Genomic DNA, 25,496 nt, shown 5'->3' on the forward strand with positions numbered 1-25,496 from the left:
CAGGTTTGGTCCCTTTGTTCGTTTTGTTGGAGGGGCCTCTGGCTCCAGCATGTCCGGCAGGAAGCGAGGGAGGTTCCTGAAACTCCCTGTGCTTAGTCTCCTTGTTTACAGGAATGCACCTAAAGGTGATTGGCTGGCTGTCCTTGAAGGACAGCCACCATGCTGTGTGAGACAGCTAGGCTGCGAATGAATGGGAGAAACCTACATAAAACTCAAGGTCTTTTATACAGAAGGCAGAGTCGACCACTGGATGAAGGAATGAAGTAGAATTTGGACGAGAAACTTGATGCAACTCCTGGACCATTGCTTTGCACTGTGAAGCCCTGCTGCACTGCTAAAGCTCCGAATTCACCTCGACTAGAGAAGCCCTGCAAAGGAAGACTTCTCCTCTTGGGTTGGTGGGACCAATCGACCCCAAGGCGAACTCATCTGGAAATCCTCTCGTTGCGGGCTGTACTTCCATTGCTGCTGCAGGAACCAAGTGCCAGGGAGAGAATCACCAGAATCGAGTGCATCGTTTTTAAGCCGGATCCGAGCTCCAGTTAGATCCTCCCGACTCCCTCGAAGCAGAGCTGACAAAGCCTGAGCCACTTCAGAGTGCTGGACCCCAGAAGCAAGGAAAGCCTACAAGGTGAGAACCGTGGTGGTGCTATTTGCGAGGAGTTGAAACCGCGAAGTGCCGCTGATCTGAAGTTTCCCATTGCTGCCGCCGACCTTCAAACCGTAGTGCAGGAGTCACCAGACGTCCTCCCTCTTTTCCCCACGACTGAGGCCCAGGAACAACAGGATCTGCCATACTACAGCAGGAACAGAGGCCAGCTGGAACCAATGTCTTCTTTCCTAAGGTACTGTGAACGAAGGGGGACTTGCCTCTTGTTGGCTAACTTGCTTGCTCTCATTTGAGACCTGCAGTTGTTGTTGCCTTTTGCAGAGTTGCTTGCAGCTTTGCCCTCCACAAGCCTTCCAGCTTGTGGCCCTACAGTGATTTCATTTTTTACATAACATTGTGCAAGATGTTTTGCTTACCTTTTAAGAAGTGCCTCAGCATAGACACCCTAGGTTATAAGAAGACTCTACCTACTTACATTGTACAAAGGTTATCAACAACCAGTAGGGCCTACACAGTCTACTATGCAAGGAGATGGGAACAGGGAAGCCATGTACTTTGGGGCAGCGTGCTCATGCCAGACGCAAGGTCTTACAGGAGAGCACAATCAATATTTCTTTCACTCAGGAACCCTCTGATGATTACTTATCAGGGAACCTCACAGAGCGTAATTTCGAAATATTTTTGGGAGCAACTATGCTATGTAGCTATGCTTTACTTTGGAGAATTACATGTTTTTATTCTCCAGTGTTGACTCCACAGTTGAACGTGTGTCTGCAATTATATCTCATGTTATCCTCACATCTCGTGCCCACGCCCACCTCTTTCCAGTTGCCATATTTATTGCAAGCTAGTATTTGATATTTCAGGTGAGAGGCGAGCTACCGTTTACACCCAGATAAAAAAGGTGTCTATATGTTTCCCGTGTTTTGAACAACTTCTTTTCAAATGTGTTTCCTTTGGTCTTGCACTTTTGTTCAGCTTTGTATGTGTATGTGGGGGTAGGGAAGTATAAGGATGGGGAGGTGATGGGGTATGGAAGGGTGGCCCCCGATGATGAAAGAAACGGTTAGGATTTTGGTCAAACAAAATTGCATGACCAAATAGGAGGCTAAGCTCCCTCGTCCCAAAGGGGGTGGCTCGCCCTTGGGGCGAGGTGGCAAATGCTTTTGGATTATTCACAAAACCGTCCAAAGGAAGTTTCGAATTCAGGGCAGACAAAAGTGCATGACAAAAATTAAAACCTTTAAAAGGAAGTTATTCGAAACACGCAGAACCATCTACACTGGTGCCCCACGCAGAACCATCTACACTGGTGCCCACCTGGCTGTGGCAACTGTGTTGCTCCTGGTGATAATTGGAGCTGAGAATAAATCCATGCACTAGAAACCATCCCATTTTAGGATCTGACCACTAACGTTTTAAGTCCACGGCCGCTTGAATAGTATGCCGTATAAGTCCAAGCTGCAAAGTATACGGCCAGTTCTGTTTGAGCCGTAATACTTAATATTTTGATAGTACCTTACTGTATTTTCAGCGGAAAGCACATTATATACACAAGCAGGATCCCATAGTTTTATACGTGCCTATATAGCATGTTTGTTTTTTGAAAGACTGCCTACCTTTTTTCTGCAAATGTTATTGTTCACTTGGTGTTTAATGTATTGTAATTGCCGTGCGTTTCTGTGCTCTTGCTTTTTGCCTTCCAGATGGCCTAGAACACTGGCAGGCATTACTGCATACTTGCTGTGCACACGCTACTCTGCTGGCAGTGGCATATACCCTGGAAGCCCTCAAGATGAAATAAGAGCTTGGCGCAGATGTGACCGAGGTGGTTTCTGGGCAGAAGATGACTATTCCCGGTGCCAGTATGCGAATGATGTCACCCGGGTCTTGTACATGTTTAATCAGGTAATTTATTAGTTTCCTAGCTAGGGAAACTAGACGTTCAGGCAAACTAATAGGTACCCACTTAATAGTTACTTTAAGACTTTCACGTAGAAACGTTATAACCCTCATTGAAAAGCTCCTGAGGAATTTGAGAGATTGTGTCTTTTGATTTAAATGTATAGTTCCTAATGGTACCAACAGCATTAGTTGTTAACCTCTCAATTTCCTAAATTTGAATAAAATAAAGGCCTGGGAGAATGACGGTTTGACTTTGAAGTTGCTTCAAGATCGAATCCCCATGCAGCAGAGTGACTCCTGATGGGACGGGTTCAGGTGACGTGACATGAAATTGAACTGCAGTCATATCCTCCTTACTAATTCTTCAGTTCTGTCCCAACTTGTAGCTCATTTCATAGGAGGACCAATTCCAAAAAGGCCAAACACAACTGTGTGATAATATTTACTGTAGTAGACTTAGACTTGAAATATCAGAGCATACTCCTTTTAACGCAGTAATTTTGGGCACGTTCTGCATTGGAACTGTGTGGTATTATGCTGTTCACCAGAGTTAATGCACTCATTAATTTGAAAACCTTGGAGTTTTTCTAAAATCCATCTACCAGTAAGATTTTATAAGACTCTCTCCTTGGCAATACAGATCTCCAACTACTATTACAGGCCTGTACCAAACAAGGTTTGGTAGGTGACTGGGCAGCCAGGCTCATCGGGCTGTTAGAAGGTACGAAGTATCTATAGCATACATATGGTTCAAGGAAACACATATACTGGTTTATTTTATATATACACACAGGCAAAGAGAATCCTTCAGAAAGTTAAGTACTGTTACAATTCTCAATCGTAATAGAAAACCAATGCAATACTTCCGCTAAGTAAACCACAGTGTAAAAGACTTATAGAATGGCAGTATGCAATTCAAGGTGACTAAAACACTTGGTGGTAAACATTGTAGAATATTCTGTTTCAGGAATATTATACAGTTACAAGACCAACATAAATCGGGTACATACTTGTAATTATTTTCAGAGGCCTAATGCTTCAAAAGTCCATTCATATTTAGTTATGAGTGCATATGAGTCAGATTGGAGGGCAAAACGGTATCGGGTAATACCATTGCTACCAATAATATCGCCATATATATGGTTGCTGGTAAAGGCCATAGGCAGTATTATTGATTGGGTGAATATTAGGTTTAAATGGGAGCAAGGGTTGTGATGGAACCGGCAAAACCGGTGTTAGGCCCGGGATTCTTCCTAGCATCTCACATTCTGTGGTTTTGAGGCCCTTTTCAGGATACCTGATAAACGGTTATCGCCCGGTTGAATCGGGATGCTCTCTTGGTCCAGCACTTTGAGGAGGGGACTTGAGTGTGCAGAATCTTGCCTCTGTAGGTTCGGAACTAGTCCACCAGGAGTCCACCAAAGTTTTGTGAGGGTTCAGTCTTCACAAGACGATGCACTGCACGATGGTCCCAGGGAATTGTCAGTCAAGGCTCATTGTGCCTACGAGCCGAAGGAAGGGAATCATCCTTTTTTGAGCTCTTCTGTCGCATCGAAGAAAGGGCCAGCACAGCAGCAGTAACACGGCAGGCTTCACTGGTCGCTGGAAGTAGCTACAGATGTCTTCTCTTCTTCCTCTTCCGATGTAGTTCCAGTGGTAGACTGTGTTCTAGGAATCAAGTCTCTTATCCAGGAACCCAGCTAATTGACATCCCTGCCACATTCAAACTTTGGAGGGTGGCTGCACATTTAGGAAAGCCAGCCTCCCAGTTGGAACTGGTTCCAGGCAGGTATTCTGGAAGACAAAGACTGACAGAATTTCGGGATCCTCCCCTGCTCCCTGTCCTCATAGACACACTGACAGCTTGGCAGGCGTTTCCAAGGATTCCCGCCGAAGGTAAAAGTACGCGAAGGACGTACCCCGCCCTACAAGGCAGAAGGACCAAGAAAAAGGACAAGCAACCAAGAAATGGTGAAAAAAAAAGTTGCCATATTCGATCAATGGTGTGCCCCTTCTGTATATTACTGCAGCTGTGAGGACAGCCTGTGAGTAAAAATGACACAAGTCGGTAGGATATGTCCACTGCCAACAGTCATTCGGGTATGCTTGTCACTGTAACAGATATGTTACAGGAGCAGTGAGAAAGGGTATACAGTGTAGCCTCTCGGCACTCCACATAAGGTGGTATGTGCTAATCTCCCAATATAAAAGGATAAACAAGTATCCCCCTACCATTGGGCACATGTTAAGGGGCTCCCCAACAACATTACACAGAGTGCTGTGTGCTGCAAAAGTTAATTACAGATGCCTAAATAATTGAGGAAAGCATAACTGCAAAAATAAAGTGTGGAGAGACACATAAATGACTCCCATAGCCCAGATTAATGGGGGAGAAGGGGAAAAAGGCACCCACTCACTCAGGAACACAGACAAAAAAATCAGTACACACGTTCAGTAAAAAGTGCTGGGTGTCTCAAGTGAAAGGAGATTTGGCAAAATGAAAAATCTACCTAACAAACCCGGCAATCCCCTGAAAAGTCCACATGTGGTGCCCTGAAAATAACAGTACCTACATGAAAAGAAAGCCACATACTGGGTTGCAATTGACAGAAGTACATCACATGGGCTTCACAGCAGGAGTGTAATTTGAACTTTCCTGGTCTGAAATACACTAAGCCCTCTATTTACTGGTTGTTTGCTAGAGGTTGTCTGAGCATTGATGCACAGTAGAGGTGGTGGTCTCTGCAAATGGTGCAGAATGCTGTAGTGAGGCTGGTGGAGAGGATGGGGAAGATGGGAAGGCGGCCTCTTCCTCTTCATCCTCCTGTCTTATCTCATACGGGTCTGAGATGGTTTATAATGTGAGAGCAGATAGTGGAGTTTTCGTGCATGCACAAAACATGTTGATCTCCTTGGCTTTCAACAGAATTCTCAAGTTCTAACATATTTTCATTGTTTGCGTATTCTTACCTTCAAGCATTGATGCCCTAATACGTTAATTTCTGTTCTTTTCAGTTTTAGAATTCTTCACAATTTGCTTTCTGCATTACAAATCTGAAGTTGCTTTAACGCACACGTTTTTTTTTTTTTTTACCACCCCCCCACCCTCCCAGATGGCACTCAACATTACCAATGCAGTGACAACAGCAAGGCAATTGTTGGCTTACACCGTGGAAGCTGCACATTTTTCAGACAAAATGGATGTGATCTTTGTGGCTGAAATGATAGAAAAATTTGGACGATTTGCTGAAAAGTACAAAGAGGTATTTGTGTTAAACTTTCTACATTATATTAAACGTTTCGGTTTGTGTATGTAATGTAATAAAGACATATGTTGAAGCAGTAAAACTGAATTTATCAAAAGGAATATTTGCATCTACCTAATAGCATACATTGGATGCACAAGTGTGACAAGTGTCTGAAATAATAGATCAGAAGTTGAGGTTGGAGATGAAAATTGCTGAATTGTTTCACTCGATTCACATTCAAAGGCTCAACTAGTTTGCCTCTTTTGACAGTTGACACTTGTAAGGGGATATTAATGGGATTTTGATAATGTAAAGCCATTGCTACGTTTTTGGTCCAGGATATCGTTGGCTAATGGTCTTCAGAAATTATCTTCAGGCTTTAGGAAGGAAAGCATAGTTCAGCCTAATCTTCACGCCAAATAATCCCAAACTTCCTGTACAAACCATTCATGCTAAGAGAAATATCGAAGAAAGTCTGCTGTCCATGCACCGGCTTTCTGCTGCAACACAATCATTAGTTATGAACAATTTGACCACATCATTCTTGTCCTCGGAACTACAATTGCTTCTGCTGAAACAGTCTTTTAAACGGTCTGCATGACAAAAATGTCAACCATTACCAAAGCCTCGGCCTAAATGACGTGAAAGTAAAACACTTGAGAGGTGACCGCAATACGTGAATCCACAACATGCCTAGTTTGGGAAAAACGGAAAATGCAACAAACAAAAAAAAAAGAAATTGGCTGCAAGCCGGCCTCATCATACAATGCACCCAGTCTATGGAACAAACTTCCAACAGACGAGACGAGTGCTTTCTCTTTCTCTCTTTCTTTCTCTTTCTTTATTTCTCTTTTTCTCTTTCTTTCTCTTTCTTTTTCTTTCTCTTTCTCTTACTCTCTTTTTCTTTCTCTCCCCCTCGCCAGTTCTATTCCACCTTTTGAGGGTTTCTACACCCCCCCTCCCATGCATATAGCGTTCCACTTGTTCAACGATCCCTTGGCCGCACTAAAGACATCTAAGTTGCATCCTGGCATAGAATTGCAAGCTTGTCCACACTTTCTGCAAACATCACTTCCTCGACACCACTCCTGTTCTAAAACCCACCTCTCGTTTTGTTACTGCTGACATTCTAATTTACATTGTAGATCCAGAATAAATACCTCAATGATAAAGTAGTTCCCGAATGAGGAATGCTCATCTCCGATATGCAATCTCCCTGGTGCCACTCCCTTCCACCTAGCTTTAATCTGGGCTGGTCCTAGAATTCAGTTTGAAGAGCCAGAAACTGAGTTGCGCAAATCGCAGGCACTCTCGTTAGTGGTTGTGCTTGATTTTATTACAGATCACATTCAATAAATTGATAATCCTATAGCTAAAAAATATTCCCATTATTAGTTTTTGTTGGGCAACGTTTGTATGCAGTATCCTTTGGGAACACTACAAACAACTCTGGCTACAGGTATTGGAAACCCAACCTTTGGTATAAGCTTGTACTACGCAGTTTTGGTAGCGTGTTGAGCAGCCAGGCTTCTCAGGAGGGGTCAATGCGAGCTGTAGGGGAGTTGCACAAAGATTCACAGTGACAAGTATTCAAATAAACACTTACACTCAAGGTTTCTTGAATAAACAATTATTAATTTATTTGTCAGTTAGAATAAGACTTCTTCAGAAGGGGGCAATAAAATAGTAACACTCAAATACACTTCAGTATTGTAAACTCTTAGTTTCTAAATCAGTAAAGACCCTTTTGGGATGGCCCACAGTTACAACCTACATCCTCAAGTGTGGGCGCTGCACAGGTAAGTAATGGCCCCGCACGAGACCCTCCAGGGCCTGCTCATTGCAACATCAGAGGCCCGGTGTGCCTCCTGGTACCGGCGCCCACGTGGTCCCAGCTCCCTGTTCCCCCATCGGCTTCCCCCTATCCCTCCCCTCCCTCCTCCCACCTCCCAGACCGCCCCCGTTCCTTGATTGGCCCAAAGGCCGTGTTTACTACGGCCTTAGAGGCTGCAGCACCCGTGCAGACGCCATTGTTCCAGGCGCTGCACAGGTAAGTAATGGCCCCACACAAGACCCTCCAGGGCCCGCTCATTGCAACATCAGAGGCCCGGTGTGCCTTCTGGTACCGGCGCCCACGTAGTCCCAGCTCCCTGTTCCCCCATCGGCTTCCCCCTATCCCTCCCCTCCCTCCTCCCGCCTCCCAGACCACCCCCTCACCCTGATTGGCTCATTCTACACTATTAAAGCCATCCCCCCAGGGCAGCCCTCTGGCCGGCAGCCGCTGCTGCGAAGGACCCCAAGGCCAAGGGCGGCTCCTACAGTGGCGGCTCCAAGATGTGTCTGCAGGTGTCCGCAGGGGACGCCAAGGAGGCCTGCAGCCAACAGACACCAACAAAAAACCATGAGTGTGGCATAGGTGGGGAGTAGAGCAATCACTCTACTCCAGAAAACCCCGCCACTCTATCTTACCTACCAATAACATAGAGTGCCATAATACTAGCATGTCCACTCTTAGACGGAACTGTGAATGTTAGCATGTCCACTCTTAGATAGAAGCGCCAAATCTAGACAGAAGTGCGATTGTTAGCATATGCCACACTTGGATGAATTCTCAAATTTATCCTGTGCCAAATCTAGACAGAAATGTGATTCTTAGCATGTGCCACACTTAGATGGAATTCTCAAATTTGACCTGCGCAAAATATAGACAGAAGTGTGATTCTTAGCATGTGCCACACTTAGATGGAATTCTCAAATTTGGCCTGCGCCAAATCTAGACAGAAATGTGATTCTTAGCATATGCCATACTCAGATGGAAGTTCAGAAATGTGATTGTTAGCATATGCCACACTTAGATGGAATTCCCAAGTTTAGCCTGCGCCAAATCTAGACAGAAATGTGATGGTTAGCATATATCACACTTAGATGGAATTTCAGAAATGTGATTGTTACCATATGCCACACTTAGATGGAATTCTCAAGTTTAGCCTGTGCCAAATCTAGACGGAAATGTGATGGTTAGCATATATCACATTTAGATGGAATTTCAGAAATGTGATTGTTAGCATATGTAACTCTTAGCATGCACCACACTTAGAATTGTGAACCTAGCTTGCGCGGCATCCAGATAGAAATGTGACTGTTAGCATGTACCGCACCTAGATGGAATCCCACAATTGCAAGGACGGCAATGCCAACTAACCAACCAACAATTCCATCCCTCTGCATACACCTCTCAAACTATAACCAAACACAACCACAAGCCTTAAACACAGCATTCCGCACAAACTTCACAACAACGCACCAACAAAACAAACCACACATAGACTATGGACCATAAAACACTCCAAGCCCAGCCGACGGATCCACCGGGCTGAGGCTGCCAACAGCACATCACTGCTCTCTTGCACTTTTCCATCTTACTCCCACTAACCCACCCCCTCTCCTCCCTTTTTTCAGATTCGCTAGGGGACCACTTCGGTGGTGATAGTGCACGGTCCAAATGTCCTTTAACATTTAACATTCAAAAGCTAGGGTGCTGGGGACATTAATATCTTACTGTTTGCATTTAGAATACTGTTCTAAGTTAAGGTAAAGGTTATTAGAACAACAAGAGACCACAAATATTCTTAAGGAGGCAAATACCTTTGGATCCCCACAGCAGAGTCAGTATAACAGGCTAGGCCAAAGTCAATGGGCAAAAGTCTTATATAGGATGAAGCACTTCTGGTAGGTAAGTAGAAAAGTCTTTGCACAATGTTTTAGAAGTCTTTGAAGAAAAGAAGAAACAAATGTCGGACCACAAGCCATTAGACTTGTGGGTGGTAGAAGATTCAAGAAACTCTACAGCAAGGAGTGAGTTCTCTCAGACTTTGTACAGTACCTATGAATTGAAGAAAAGATGCAGCAGATGACTTCTGTTCCTGTGCCGCTCTGCAGATCTCACTGTTCCTGGGCCTCAGTCGTGGGGACAAGAGGGAGGGCTTTTGGGGACTCCTGCACTGCAATGGGACGGTCACCGCTCGCAACCGGCAATCTTCAAATCAGTGGCTGTTCAGTGTTTCAGCTCCTTGTGTCTACCGCAAATAGCAGCACTGCGGTTCCTGGCTGTCGAGATGGACTTTCCTTGCTTCTGCGGTACCCGCACTCTGTTAAGGGGGCTCAGGCTCAGCCAGTCCTGCTTCCTGGGAGTCCGGAGGATCTTCCTGGAGCTCTAGGCCAGCTTAAAAGCAACACACGCAATCTGGTGTTCCCCTCCCCCTCCCTGGCTATACGGTTTCCAGCAACAACTCTGGAAATTCAACCAGCTTTGAGAAGGATGTCCAGGTGGCTTACTTTGGAGTTGATTGGTCCCACCAACTCAATGGAAGAAGTCGTCCTTCTAGGGGCTTCTCTGTTGAAATGAATTCAGCGCAGCAGCAGGGCTTCACCGGGCAAACCGACGGTCCAGGAGTTGCAGCAGGCATCTTACTTAAGTTCTTCTTCGGTTCCTTCATCCAGTGGTTGACTCTGCCTTCCAAGCCAAAAGCCTCGCCTTTTATTCAGTTCTCTCCCATTCATTCCAGCCTAGCTGTCAGTCACCCAACAGGGTGGCTGTCCTTGCCGGACAGTCAGCCAGCCAATCACTACAGAGTGCATTTGGGTCTCCTAGGAGACAAAGCAAAGGGAGTTTCGGGCACCTCCCTCACTTCCTGCCTACCTCAGACACCCTGGAGCCAGAGGCGGGCTTCACTTGTAAATCCTGCCAAAGGCAAAACGAATGATGGGACCAAACCTGGTTTGGCGCGCAGAGTAAATCTCAAGAAGGACCTTTCCACAAAGAAATGGCAAAAAAAGAAGACTGGGGCCATTTTGACAAAAATGGCACCCTTGGGTGCTTTACTGCAGCTGCGAACGCAGCCTGCGGTAAATGCACACCACGGTAGTTAAAACGAAACCACTGCCACCAGCCATTCAGTGAGGAATGGGTAACATAAAAATGTTACATGAGATGCTAGATAAAGGGGATACTAGGTAACCCCTCCAGCAACCTATTGTAAGATAGTGTGTGCTGGATCAAGAAAGTTACAAATGTAAGTAAAGTCAATTTCACTTTATTGATCTGGAAAACCAGTAGTTTATCCCAGAGAAGGTATTTAAACCTTGGGGAAATCTAACAGACTTCCCTGTGCCATTGCACTGAAGGTGCTGTGTGACACAATATAAAAGATGATGCCTATGGAGTTTGTGAGACTCCACAACCAAAAGAAACACAAAGCTCAGAAATCACATTAAAATGCATGAGAGAGTGGGGAAAAAGGGTCTCGCTCGCTCTGTCCTCAAAATCCAGCAAAGTTGCTGGGGATCTCGAAGGTGGAGGAAAATAGCACATTTCTGAGAATGCTCCCTAACAGTTTTGATGGTGCAAGTTTCCTAATGTCAAATTAGCATGTATGATAGATTCTAGAGAGCACAGTGAAAGATTATATCCGTCTCAGTAATCAGAACTTTAATTTACTATTTTAAAAATGTGTCTATTTTGAAAACTATTCCACTGTGACAATTAGGAAGAGGTGTCGCTTGCATGCAGGTCTCTCTTGCAGAAAAAAAGATACGCTGAATGATGCGTCAGCTGTGTTTTGGAATGCTGCAGACCTGTCTTGCCACATACTGCAGAGCACCCTATACCCAGATTCAAGTTAAAAAGATCTGGAGGAAATAGTCTCCCAGTGAAAGCCGCCCAGTCCTGGAATGCACTACCTCTTTCTCTCATCGCTGACCAATCCTTCCTCAGCTTTAGACGCACTACCTTGAACAAGCTATGATCCAATGACATTTGATCTCTTCTGTACTCACACTTGTAACTATCTCACTCACCTAATATGTGCCTCCTGAATAATGTACTGTACTTATTCTTGCTTATCTTTTTCTCACCTGTTCTATGCCAACTACTGGATAACTCGGATGTACTCTTCCGAAACAATCTCGGCTACTCTTCTTTCTCTATGTAACTTGTCATACTATGTAACCCAAGCTGTAAGTATCCTTGTATTCGTTGCGCCCAGTTACCTATGGGTTCGGTGCGCCCTACAAATTAATAAACAAACAACCCTGCTCAAACTACTGAGAGCTAGGGATTTTTTGTATTTCAGCAAGCAGCGTGTGGAGAACTAGAACACAGCTGTTCAAACTTTACTATTCAATATTATGGAACCTTTTTCAACTATATGTATTTTGTTAGTTTGTCCTCCACCACCCACAACCACTGACTTTGTAATCATTGTTTTCGTTGTTAAAGCGATCTTGCAGAACGGATGTAGCCTGGATTCACATGATTGCTTCTGCAGCCCCTTATGCCTGGACCTGAAACAGTCATTTAAAAAAGAAAAAAGAAAAAGCAGCTATTGGGTTGTTAGGCAAGATTGTATGCAGTACCCATAGGGTGCACTACAACAACCTTGACCACCTGGCAGTAGTAATCCAACCTTTAGTATAAGTCTGTACCACACAGGTTAGTAGTGTGGACGAGTAGCCAGACTTATCTCAAGAGGGGTCAGTGTGAGCTGTAGGGGAATTACACAGAGGTTCACAGTGAAAAGTTTCCAAGCAAACACTTACACACAGGGTTTCTTGATAAAACAATTATTAATTTATTTACCCTTCAGTTAATGTAAGCCATTTTCAGAAGGGAGCACTGTAAAACACCACACAAATATGCTTCAAAATTACACAATCTTTTAGTTCAGAATCAGTAAATAACCATTTGGGGTGGCATACCGCAGAGACCTACACCCACAGGTGGCTTCAAATGCTAGGGTGCTGTTGACATTAATGTATTACTGCTGGCATTCAGCATAAGTTAAGAGCAAGTAAAAAGGAAAATCTTATTAGAGCAAACAAGTTACCACAAATATTTCTTAAGCAGGCCAATACTTTCAGATCCCCCAATCAGAGTCATTCAGTTAAAACAGACTAAGCGGAAGTCAATGGGCAAGAGTCTAGATGGGCTGAAGCACTTTGAAGGTAAGTAAAAAAGTCTTTGCACAATGTTTCAGAAGTCTTTGAAGAAAAAGATGAATCAGTGTAGGGCCACCATCTGTTACACTTGTGAGTGGTAGAAGATGCAAGCAACTCTACAGCAAGAGGTAAGTTCTTAGACTTTGTACAGTACCTTTAAAGAGAAGAAAAGATGCAGCAGATGACTGCTGTTACTGTGCAGCTCTGCAGATCTCACTGTTCCTGGGCCTCAGTCATGGGGACAAGATGAAGGACGTCGGGCGACTCCTGCACTGGGACGGCCGGCAAACTTCACTTTCAGTGGCTGTGTAGTGTTTCAGCTCCTTGTGTCTACCGCAAATAGCAACACTGTGGTTTCTGGCTGTCGAGGTTGACTTTCTTTGCTTCTGGGGGCCCCGCACTCTGTTGGGGCTCAGGCTCGGTCAATCCTGCTTCCTGGGAGTCCAGAGGATCTTCTTGGAGCACTTGGCAAACTTAAAAGCATCACACACAAACTGGTGTTCCTCTCCCTGGCTCTATGGTTTCCTGCAGCAACTCTGTGGAAATTCAACCAGCTCCGAGATGGATGTCCAGGTGGCTTACTTTGGAGTTGATTGGTCCCACCAACTAAGGGGAAAAGTCGTCCTTGCAGGGGCTTCTGTCGATGCGAACTTGGCGTTTCGGCACTGCAGCAAGGCTTCACCGGGCTAACCAACAGTCCAGGAGTTGCAGCAGGCGTCCTCTTAAAGTTCTTTTTTCGGTTCCTTTGTCCAGTGGTCGACTCTGCCTTACAAGCCAAAAGACTCGCTTTTTATGCAGTTCTCTCCCTTTCATTGCAGCCTAGCTGTTACTGACCCAGCAGGGTGGCTGTCCTTGCTGGACAGTCAGCCAGCCAATCATCGCAGAGTGCATTTTGGTCACCTAGGATACTAAGCACAGGGTGTTTTGGGCACCTCCCTCACTTCCTGCCGCCCCAGACACCCTGGAGCCAGAGGCGGGCTTCACTCGTGAATGCCGCCAAAGGCAAAACAAACAAGGGGACCAAACCTGGTTTGGCGTGCAGAGTCAATCTCAAGAAGAACCTTTCCACAAAGAAATGGTGAAAAAAGACTGGGGCCATTTTGACAAAAATGGCACCCTTGGGTACTTTACTGCAGCTGCGAACGCAGTCCGCTGTAAATGCACACCACAGTAGTAATAACAAAACCATTGCCACCAGCCATTCAGTGAGGAAAGGGTAACTAACTTGAGAAGTTAGACAAAAGGGGAAACTATTTAATCCCTCCAGCACCCTATTGTAAGATGGTGTGTGCTGGCTCTAGAAAGTTACAATTATAAGTAAAGTCAATTTCACTTTACTGCTCTGGGAAACAGTAGTTCATCTAAGAGAAGGTAGTTAAACCTTGGGAAATCCATGTGTCACTGTGTTGTGGTGCTGTGTGACACAATGTAAAAGATGATGCCTATGGACCAAAAGAAACAGAGTATAAAAATCACATTAAAATACATGAGATGGTGGGAAAAAGGGTCTCGCTCTCTCCAGGTTAAAAGAAATCAAGTCCTCAAAATCCAGCAAAGTTGCTGGGGCTCTCTAAGGTAGAGGGAATTGGCACATTTCTGAGACTTCTCCCTTACGTGGTTTTTATCAATTGTTTATCAAATCCTCTTGAGGTACCAATCTATGCAAGCTTTTAGGTTTTAACTAGTGTTGTCTCTCAGGTTTTCTTTTTGTTCTGCTACTTTGGTAGGGTTGAGGAAAGTTCTGAGATGGATTTTTACCTTCAACGTTTCCTGTTAAAGTGTCTTTTTTTCAACAATTATTCCTGATTTGGTCGGGCCACTCTTCAGCCCTTTACTGCAACACCATATATCAGGTTTATGTTGGAATTATTGAGCACTGCGTTATGTCAATTTCATTGGCATTGATGCAACTATGTCACTGCAGGGAATCTGGGCATGTCATGGAGGCATGACCTAGTTAGACCACTGTTGGGTAAGATTGTGATTTCAGTGATACATCTTCCTGACTTGTCAACCCCAGGACATTTAGACTTTGTGATTAGTTTTTCCTTATTCCTAGGTGAGTGGAAATCTTTTTCCCCTCTCACCTAGTATTTTACTCTTTTCATGGGTGACCCTTTTATGTCTCTGTATAGTGTGTGATTGGAGTTATAGTTTCCTATTACTTTGGACTTGCTGTAAAGCACTAGCGCAGCACACAGTATTGTAAATGAAGAACATTTTCTTTTAATTCTCTTATTATATATTCGGTGAACTACTGTTAAGTGGTGAAGTGGGATTCACATCCGCTTTGAATTTATTTTAGTAAGCCAGCACACCCCACCTTATGTGGAGTGCTTGGGGGATGCAAAGTATCCCCTTTCTTACTGACCTTAGAACATTTGTCTTACAATTACAAGTTGACTTGAATGGCTGGTGGCAGTAACACTACTTTTATGACTTTTAGTCATAATTACTCGCAGGCTGTCAAATCAGCAACGGTAATGCACAGGAGGGAGATTTCTCGTTTTCTGCTTGTTTCCTCTGTCTTCTGCCATTCTAGTCGGGAACAACCTGTTTTAAAATGTTGTCTTTGGCGGGAAACCTTTGCATTTCCCTCAGAGACTCCAGCGTGTCTGATGAGGCAGGAAGCGAGGGAGGAGTCCAAACCTCTCCAGCCCTGTCTTCCACCTTGCCTGACAAACAGCTCCCACTGGAGGGGGGGAGGGACCAGAGGAGGGTGCAGCAGCTGTCCTGAGCCGGACCACCCTTTGTAAACTGCAGGGAGAGTTTGCAGAAGTGGTGCTGTAGTTCCTGATAAAAACTCTGATTCTGGTAGCTGCTGACATGTCGACCACTGGAGCTGAATACAAAGAGGAAGATGAAGTAAAGAGGTCTGTAGAGATTTCCAGCGACTGGAGAGCCTGCTGTGTAACTGGAGCCTGATGCAATCCTTCCTTCCAATCAACTTGGGCTTCCAAATGCGTCGAGTCCTACCCAGAGGCAGGTGAGATTCACTAGACCTGCAAAACGAGCCATCCCTCGATGTGCTGTGACCTTCCCAGGCTGCAAAACGCCAATACCGGGGGACCTCGAGCCTGAGTACAGTGCATGGTCTTCCAAAAGTCTGAATCCTGCTGAACCTTTGGTGGACTCCTGCTGGTCCTCCAGAGACACGATTTGAATTCCGGAAGTCTCCTCACCAGAGTGCAGAACCGGGAGAGTGAAGAGATTCCGACCGGCTTGTTGAGAAAGTTTTTCTGAAGTACACGAAGTGCCTAGTAAAGCCATTCAACTGAGTCAGTACAAGACACCACTCTTAGTATAGGGCTGTGCCACTTGAGTTCATGGTAGCGTAGACAGGACAGCCAGGCTTATCTTAGGAGGGAGAGAGGGCTGTAGAATCAGTACAAATGAAATTGTAATACAAATGGTCCAAAGAAACACTGAAACACTTGTTTTGTAAAAATAAAGGATTTATTTAAATGCAGGTAGGCCCAGATAAATCTAGGGGTAAATGAGTACTATCACACCCTATATGTAGTCACAATTCTAAAAACACAACGCCATGCTTGAAGGCTCACAGACCAAAGCATAAACCTTATTTGAAACACCTAACAGTAGGGAAGTCCAACCTTTTCATACACATTCAGTATAGGTGACACCTATTCTTGGGCAGTAAAAAACAATTGTTACTTTCAGATTAGAATTCAGTAATACAAGGGCAGTAGATCCTACCAGTTTTACAGTGACTCTCAGTACAAATAACATAATCAGTCAACTGGACAATATACTTTTTGTGAATAGTGGAATACTTATTCCAGGTACAGTAAAAACCTACAACTACTTTTGGGACAACGCAGTTATACTAGGTGAGTAAAATGGATGTAATATTTAATTACAGTTGCTTTTAAGATCAGTGAAACACAGATGGAGATGAGCAGTAACTCTAACTTATTTTTGGATGGCACACAGCTAACTCAAGGTAAGTATAACCCATATTCTTTTTTAGCCTCACAATGAAGTCCAGGTTAGATCTTTCCCAGCTATACAAGTAAATTATGTATGACTTTTAAGGGACAGTTAGAACCAAATACTTTTTGTTTATGTCTGCAACAGCACAGGGAAAGCAAAACCCAATGTTACACTTTACTGAATGACTCAGTTATTCTAGGTAGGCAACAACCTAATTCTGGACTTATTCTGGACAGCCTAATAGCAAGTCAGGGAAAGCAAGACCCAGTTGGGGGGGACACTCATACAATTATCCTAACGGGACTAATCTGGTGAATCCAACACATTACTTTTAGGAAGAGGTACAACTAACTCACAGGAGAGTAATATACCTTCTCATCCATTTTCAATTAGAATGGCAAAACGGTTTCTAAGGAAAGAAAGATGTTAACCATACTTTTGAGAATTTTGCATCACACATATCCAAGATAAGTGTTGGGGAGAATTCTCAGAAATGTGTTAATTCCCCTTTACCTTGGAGACCCCCAGCTCTTTTGCTGGACTTTTAATTTTTAACGTGGAGAGTGAGACCTTTTTCCCCACACTCGTATTTTTTTGTGATTCGGACAATGTGTTTCTTTTGACTTTGGAGTGTTACAAACTCCATAGGCATTATCTTTACATTGTGATGCACAGCACCTTCAGTGCAGTGGCACAGGGAAGTATCTTAGATTTCCTAAACATTTAAATACCTTCTCTTGGATAAACTACTGTTTCTAAGAGCAGTGAAGTGAAATTGACTTTACTTACATTTTGTAACTTTCTAGACCCAACCCACACTATCTTACCAGGGTGCTGGGTGGGTTACCTAGTATCCCCTTGGTTAGTTTCTCATGTAACATTTCTTTGTTACCCTTTCTACAATTAATGGCTCATGGCAGTGGTTTACTTTTTCTCCAGCATGGGGTCTGGCATGGATTCACATGCTCATGAATATTCCCCGTCGTCAGGCTGGGAATCCTCGGTAAAGAAAAAACCAGTATCAGTTTCGTTTCTGATCTGTCTTTCGTAGTAACAACCAATCACTGGTCTCTGCGTCATACTGACCACAGCCAATGACTGCCCTCTACCTAAGCACCGCCTCTGGCAGCCATCTTCCGATTTTTACCGCACGTTCATGTGTTGGGATCCTCGTGCTATTGCTCTCGAGCGTTAGTGCTATTTTTTCACGTTTTTTCTCAAAAACTTCGTTTTTTCGGTCAAAAGAGCCTCAAGCTCCACCGACTCTCCATCCGATCAACGGGGACCCGTGTCGGATTCGTCTGCGCCCCTCAAGGGTGAAGATTCCGTCGAGCTACGCTTTTGGAGGACTCCAGAAGTTTCTCAGGCCCGGACATGGCCCAGGAGAAGGGATGCTCGACGCCCGGAAAGCTGTTCAGGGTCTGCCCTGGATGCCAGCTGCAGAACGTCTTTAAGGAGGACGAACACTCCTTTTGTCTCTACTGCTTACATGAGGACAAGACGCACGTGGAGAAGGACTGTGCGTTTTGCGGCAACATGTCGGAGCGGACCATGAAGGACCGCCATCAACGTCTCGCCAACTGGCTGGAAGGGAAGAGCCCGTCAGGCGAGAAGAAGAGGAAGAAATCCGAGCGGTCTTCTAAGACCTTTGAGGACGCCCCGGCGACGGGGGTCCAACACAAGGCAAAGCACCGCGAGTCCGCTGGCACCGGGAGCGCCGAACGGTCGGGCTCTACGGGCGCCAGGCAGGGCGCACCCTCCCCGGCACCATCAACCACGAGCCAACGCTCTGGGTCGGGTAAGAGGAAGGCCGAGCACCCGGCGAAGCTCCTGGAGAGGCCCCGGTCGAGCTCGAAGGCCCCATCGGAGGGGGAGCGAGGCAGTGTCCCCCCCCTCAAGGATAAGGCGGTGAGCGCACCTAAGGTGGTGAAGGCCTTAATCCATCCGGCCAAGCCCTCTATCGAAACTGTCGCGGCGGCCCTGGCTCAGCCTGTGGGGGCTACACCAGTGGTGGCGACCTCGGGGCTCAGAGTCTCCCTGCCACCTCGGAGGGAGTCCTCTTTTGTGCCCATCGATAGGACCCCCGTGAAATCCCCCGTGGGGAAGAAAAAGGGGGGGCAGGGCGTCGTCGTAGATTCGGCCTCAACCTCGGAGGAGGAGCTGGTCGAAGTCTTAAGCCACGGCCTCGGTGTGGAAGAAGACCGGCCCGTCGGGATGGATCCCGACGCAGGTGACGACGACATCATCGAGGGTACCGACGGGGCCCCTGATCGCCCGTCGGATTCCCCTCTGCCAGCGCCGCGAGACAACTCGGCGGCCATTTTGTTGGCTATACAGTCCTTATGCTCAGAGTTAAGGACGAGACTACCGTTGCCGACGGAACCTCTCCCGTCGGGGGACCCAGAACCGGGACCATCTGGTGTTCCCCCTACCAAGAAAAGAAGGATCCACCCTCCGCCTCCTTTTCAGCCGTCGCGCCCCTTCCAGCCCTCCTCCCCGTCCACCCGAGGGGATGATACGGGGACTGACACGGCAGCGACGGATACGGACGACGTGGTATACGACGAGGATGTACCGTCGTCGCCTCCCACCAGGGCTTCTCCGCCCGACGAGATTGGATCGTTCCACTCCATGATCACCAGGGCATCCGAGCTTTTCCAACTCTGCCCTGAGGAGAAGAAGAAGGAAGGTTTCCTTTATCAGCGGCGCGAGGCCAAGAGGAAGACGGTCCTCTCAGTGCCTCTATTGGACGACATTTGGGATGAGGGCCTCACCCTCCTCAAGAACCCTTCCACGACGCCAGCTAGAAGAGACCGGTATGAGAAGAAGTACCGGGTCCCGGACACGGCCCCCCTGTGCCTCCAGGCGCAGCCTACCCCGGACTCCGTCGTCTCCGCGGCGGCCAGGAAAAAAGCGGGGGGGGGGTGCGGCCTCCACATCGACTTCCCCACCGGACGGCGAGGGAAAGAAATTGGACGCTATGGGACGCAGTGTCATCTCGTCTGCGGCGACGACGATTAAAGCGGCCAACGCCTTGGCTATCGTGGCCCACTACGACAGGGAGCTCTGGTACAAACTGGCTCCCCTACTGGACTTCTTGCCGGACGACAAGAGGGCAGAGGCCCTGGAGATCCTGCAGGAAGGTGAGGTGGCTTCGGACCACGCCATTACCGTTGCGACGGACATCGCCGACACTGGGTTCCGCCAGTTGGGCAACAGCGTTTGCCTTAGGCGGCGTGGATGGCTCAAGGCTACGGACTTCCGTCAAGACGTTCAGACCAGAGTCCTGGACATGCCCTTCGATGGGAACAACCTGTTTGGGAAAACAGTGGACGATTCCCTTCAGGCCATTAAAGCGGACACCGAGACGGCCCGGGCCCTTGGAGTTCTGCAACGACGGACGCCCTTTCGGAGCAGCGGAGGCAAGGGCGCCTCCAAAAGTTCAGGCGGCGGTTTCTCCACCTACCGTCAAGCGGCCCGCTCATCGGCTCAGGAGGCCTACAGAGGAAGAGGCAAGTCTGACGGACCCCGCCGTCGTCGCCAAGGAGGTCAAGGCGGCAAAGCCTCGTCGAAGCAGGATTGAACCGACCATGGGGTCGGGCCCCCACCGAAGCACCCCGGTGGGAGGCCGGCTGGCGAGCTTCGTCAGCGTGTGGGGGTCCATCTCCACCGACCGTTGGGTGCTGGACACCTTGGCCCGGGGCCACGCGCTCGAGTTTCAAAGAAGGTGTCCGCGCGTCCCCCCCCCGTGGCCAGGAAAGAACTTCACGTCCCTCAACTTCTCCTGGAGGTAAAGGCGATGCTGAGGAAGGGCGCCATCGAACTCGTCCCAAAGAGACTTCGGGGCTCCGGAGTTTACTCGAGATACTTCCTCGTGAAGAAGAAGACGGGGGGATGGCGCCCCATCCTGGACCTGCGACGTCTGAACAAGTTCATCAAGGCGCAAAAGTTCCGGATGGTCACCCTCCAGCACGTCCTGGGTCAGCTGGAGGAAGGAGACTTCCTGTCGTCGTTGGATTTGGAGGATGCCTACTTCCATATTCCCATCCTAAAAGGGCACCGAAAATTCCTCAGGTTTGTGGTCCAAGGGCGTCACTACCAGTTCAAAGCCCTCCCCTTCGGACTACGGTCGGCCCCCAGGGTATTCACCAAGTGCCTTGCACCGGTGGCGGCGCAGCTGCGCCGCAATGGGATCCACGTCTACCCCTACCTGGACGACTGGCTCATCCGAGCCAAAACGAGGGAGCTCGCCCTGGATCACACGGCAAGGACCGTCCGACTTCTCACGGACCTGGGATTCTCCGTGAACTACGCCAAGTCTCACCTGGTACCCGCGCAAAACGCACTGTTTCTGGGAGCGAAGCTCGACACAGTGTCTCTTCTGGCCTCCCCGTCGGAGGAAAGGACCAGGTCCATCCTGGGCAAGGTACAGCGGATGTTGGTTTCCGATGCGGCCAAGGTGAGGTCCATCAAGTCCCTCCTCGGAATGATGTCTTCCTGCATCTACCTCATTCCCATGTGCAGGCTCCGGATGCGCCCGTTGCCGGAGTTCCTGGACGCGCGCTGGATCCAAACGACGGGCAGCTTCGAGGAGAGGATCACACTCGACGAGAGTTTCCGCCGAGCGGTCCGGTGGTGGGGCAACCGCACGCATCTGACAGCGGGCATGGACTTCCAGACCCCAGACCACCAGGAGACAGTGACCACCGATGCCTCCCTGGAAGGGTGGGGAGCGCACACCGAAAATCTGCACGCGAGAGGCCTTTGGCTCCCGACGGAGAAGTCCCTCCATATCAACGTCCTGGAGCTCCGTGCAGTGTTCTGGGCCCTCAAGTCCTTCCTTCCGTCCCTCAAGGGCAAGGTGGTGAGGATCTTCACCGACAACACCACCACCATGTTTTACATCAGGAAACAGGGCGGAACCAGGTCCCCAGCGCTGTCCAAGGAGGCGCAGGACCTGTGGCATTGGGCCGTCGCCCAAAGGATGTTTCTGGTGCCGTTTCATCTGGCAGGGATAAAAAACACCATCGCCGACTCACTCAGCAGGGAGCTGCGCTCGTGCCACGAGTGGGAACTTCGGCAGGATCTAGTGGATCGCCTCTTCCGACGGTGGGGCACACCCCAGATCGACCTGTTCGCGACGGCGACGAACTCCAAGTGCCGGAGGTTCGCCAGCAGGTTTCTCCAGGCGAAGAGCATGGGCGATGCCTTCTCGTTCCCCTGGGAGGGCCTGTTCCTCTACGCGTTCCCTCCTTTGCCACTGCTAATCCGGCTCGTCAACCAGCTCAAGAGGTCGCGGTGCAGGATGATCCTCATCGCACCTGCGTGGCCGAGGCAGATATGGTTCCCGGACCTTCTGGACTTGTCAGCGTCCCCGCCAATCAAGCTGCCGGTGGACGCGGATCTTCTCTCCAGGGAAGGAGGCGCCATCCTCCACCACGACCCGAAATCGCTGAACTTGCAGGCCTGGCTCCTGCAGCGCTAGAGTTTGGAGGATACGACATACCGGCCGACTGCAGAGAGGTTCTTGCAAAGGCCAGGGCGTCCTCGACTCTTAAATGCTACGGACACAAATGGAAGAGGTTCTCTGTCTGGTGCCACGCACAGAAGATTAACCCTCTACGGATTACGGCTCCCCAGGTACTGCCGTACCTGCTGACGCTGGCCAAAGCTGGACTGGCACACGCGTCCATCAAGATTCATCTTGCTGCGATCTCCCGATACACCAGAACCACGGGCCGGACGTCCTTGTGGTCTCATCGTCTGGTGAAAGAGTTCATGAAGGGACTGTTCAGATCGTTCCCGCCGGTGAAGGCTCCGGCCCCGGCGTGGGAGCTCAACGTGGTGCTGACCAAGCTCATGGGACCTCCGTTCGAGCCTCTGCACTCGGCCCCGTTGAAGTTTCTGTCGTGGAAAGCAGCGTTTCTTGTGGCCATCACCTCCGCACGACGGGTGGGAGAGATCCAGGCCCTTTCATGCAAGGCCCCGTACTTGACTTTTCACGACACGAGGGTAGTGCTCAGGACGCACCCCTCCTTCATGCCCAAGGTACCGTCGGACTTCCATCTCAACGAACCCTTGGTGTTGCCTGTGTTCTTCCCGTCGCCTTCGTCGCCGGCTGAGAGGACTTTGCACTCGCTGGATGTGGCTAGAGCGCTGAAGTTCTACGTGGACCGCACGAAGTGTTTTCGGAAGACGTCACAACTCTTTGTGAACTTTGGACCTGTCAATCAGGGGAAGGCTCTCTCGAAGGCTTCCATTTCCAGATGGCTCTCCGGCTGTATCATGTACTGTCATCGGTTGGCAAACCGACCGCTGCCTGGCCGTCCGAGAGCCCATTCCACCAGAGCGATCGCAGCTACCACGGCGTTCCTTTCTGGTGTGCCCCTGCTGGACATATGCAGGGCTGCTACGTGGAGGTCGACGCACACCTTCACGAAATTCTACTGCGTCGATCGGGATTCCAGGGAGGAGTCCAGGGTCGGCCAAGCAGTGCTGCGCAACCTGTTCGCCTGAGGTGAGCCTGGTGAGGAGGTAAGATGCTTAATGTTGAGTTTGATGTACTGCTTAATGTTGAGCCGTTGCCACCTCCCGTGGTTGTGCATGTGTGTACTGCTATGTATTCTTTATTCATGAGCATGTGAATCCATGCCAGACCCCATGCTGGAGAAGGAACAAGTTACTTACCTGTAACTGTTGTTCTCCAGCATGGGTCTGGCATGGATTCACATGCGAACCCTCCCGCCTACCCCTCTGCGGCTCTTCACTTGGTCATACTGCCACTTCACGTGCTTCCAAATCTGAAGATGGCTGCCAGAGGCGGTGCTTAGGTAGAGGGCAGTCATTGGCTGTGGTCAGTATGACGCAGAGACCAGTGATTGGTTGTTACTACGAAAGACAGATCAGAAACGAAACTGATACTGGTTTTTTCTTTACCGAGGATTCCCAGCCTGACGACGGGGAATATTCATGAGCATGTGAATCCATGCCAGACCCATGCTGGAGAACAACAGTTACAGGTAAGTAACTTGTTCCTTACTACCTTTGTGTTTTTACCGTGGGCTGCAATTGCAGCAAGACACCTATGGGTGCCCATTTTGTCAAAATGGCCCGGTCTTCTTTTTTCATCATTTCTTGTTGGGAAGGTCCTTCTAGAGATTTACTCTGCTCGCCAAACCAGGCTTGGTCCCTTTGTTCATTTTGTCTTTGGTAGGATTCACTGGTGAAGCCCGCCTCTGGCTCCAGTGTGTCTGGCAGGGGCAGGAAGTGAGGGCGGTGCCCGAAGCTCCCTGTGCTTAATCTTCTAGGAGCCAGGAATGCACTCTTAGGTGATTGACCGGCTGGCTGTCCATCAAGGACAGCCACCCTGCTGGGTGACTGACAGCTAGGCTGGAATGAATGGGAGAAACCTGCATAAAAGGCGAGGCTTTTTGGCTCGGAAGGCAGAGTCGACAACTGGACGACGGAATCTGAAGAAGAACTAAGAGGATGCCTGTTGCAACTTCTGCACCACTGGTTTGCCCAGTGAAGCCCTGCTGCTGTGCTGAAACTCCAATTTTGTTTCGACTAGAGAAGCGTTGCAAGGACGACTTCTCCCCTTGAGTTGGTGGGACCAATCAAATCCAAAGTAGCCCACCTGGATATCCTCTTGGAGCTGGTTGAAATTCCACAGCAGTTGCTGCTGGAACCGAATAGCCAGGGAAAAGGAACACCAGAATGCGTGCGCTGCTTTTAAGCTGGCCAAGAGCTCCAGGAAGATCCCCCGGACTCCCAGGAAGCAGGACTGACGAAGCCTGAGCCACCTCAACAGAGTGCTGGACCCCAGATGCAAAGAAATCCCACCTCGACAGCCAGGAACTGCAGTGTTGCGATTTGTGGTAGACGCAAGGAGCGTAAACACAGAATTGCCACTTGTTTGAAGAGTGCGGGTTGTGGTTGGTGACGTCCCATTGTAGTGCAGGAGTGCCCAGAAGTCCTCCCTCTTGTCCCCACGACTGAGGCCCAGGAACACCAGGATCTGCAGAGCTGCACAGGAACAGAAGCCATCTGCTGCACTTTTTTCTTCACCCTAAAGGTACTGTACAGTCTGAGAGAACTTGCCTAACCTCACTTGTCCTCGCTGGAGACTTTTCTTGGTTACCCTGTAGAGTTGCTGTCAGCTTCTTTACTTAACACTCCTAATCATCTTGTGCCCCTATTTTGATTTCTTCCTTTCTAGAAAGACTTCTAAAACATTGTGCAAGACTTTTACTTGCCTGCAAGAAGAGCTTCAGTTCACCTTGACTTTTGCTAACTTAACATTGGCTAGCCTGGCTCCCTGAATGACTCTTCCCTCCTCTGCTTAGGTGCTGTGTCTTGCTTCCAGGAAGGGCTTAACTGACTTTGCATTGGGGGGTTATTTTGAAAGTACTTACCTGCTTAAGAATAATTGTGTGTATACTTGTCTTATTCTGAAAACCTCTTTTCTTTGGCACTCCTCTAGAATTTTCTAAATGCAACAGTGATATATTAATGTCCCCAAGCACCCTAACTATTGAAGTCACCTGAGGGTGTAGGTAGTGTCTGTGGGCCATTCCAAAAGGGTACCTACTGATTTAGAAATATTAAGAGTGCATTTTGGAGTGTATTTGTGTGTTACTATTATATTGCCTCTTCGGAAGAAGGATTACTCTAACTGACTGTTAAATTAATAATTGTTTAATCAAGAAACCTTGTGTGTAAGGGTTTATATGAATACTTGTCACTGTGAATCTGTCTAACTCCCCTACAGCTCACATTGACCC

The 25,496-nt window shown here is 48.0% G+C and overlaps 1 protein-coding gene across 1 annotated transcript in view; it reads left to right on the forward strand.

Annotated features, from left to right (window-relative positions):
• ADGRA3 (adhesion G protein-coupled receptor A3) overlaps nucleotides 1-25,496 on the forward strand; it is a 451,503-nt gene that overhangs the window by 323,970 nt on the left and 102,037 nt on the right. Inside the window, exons 9-10 of the mRNA XM_069631885.1 lie at nucleotides 2,317-2,518; nucleotides 5,629-5,778. Coding sequence (XP_069487986.1) covers nucleotides 2,317-2,518; nucleotides 5,629-5,778 — 352 coding nt within the window. The remainder of the gene's footprint in view (nucleotides 1-2,316; nucleotides 2,519-5,628; nucleotides 5,779-25,496) is intronic.

This window comes from Ambystoma mexicanum, chromosome 6q, assembly GCF_040938575.1.
Source record: "Ambystoma mexicanum isolate Mex_15411 chromosome 6q, UKY_AmexF1_1, whole genome shotgun sequence".
Taxonomy (NCBI): domain Eukaryota; kingdom Metazoa; phylum Chordata; class Amphibia; order Caudata; family Ambystomatidae; genus Ambystoma; species Ambystoma mexicanum.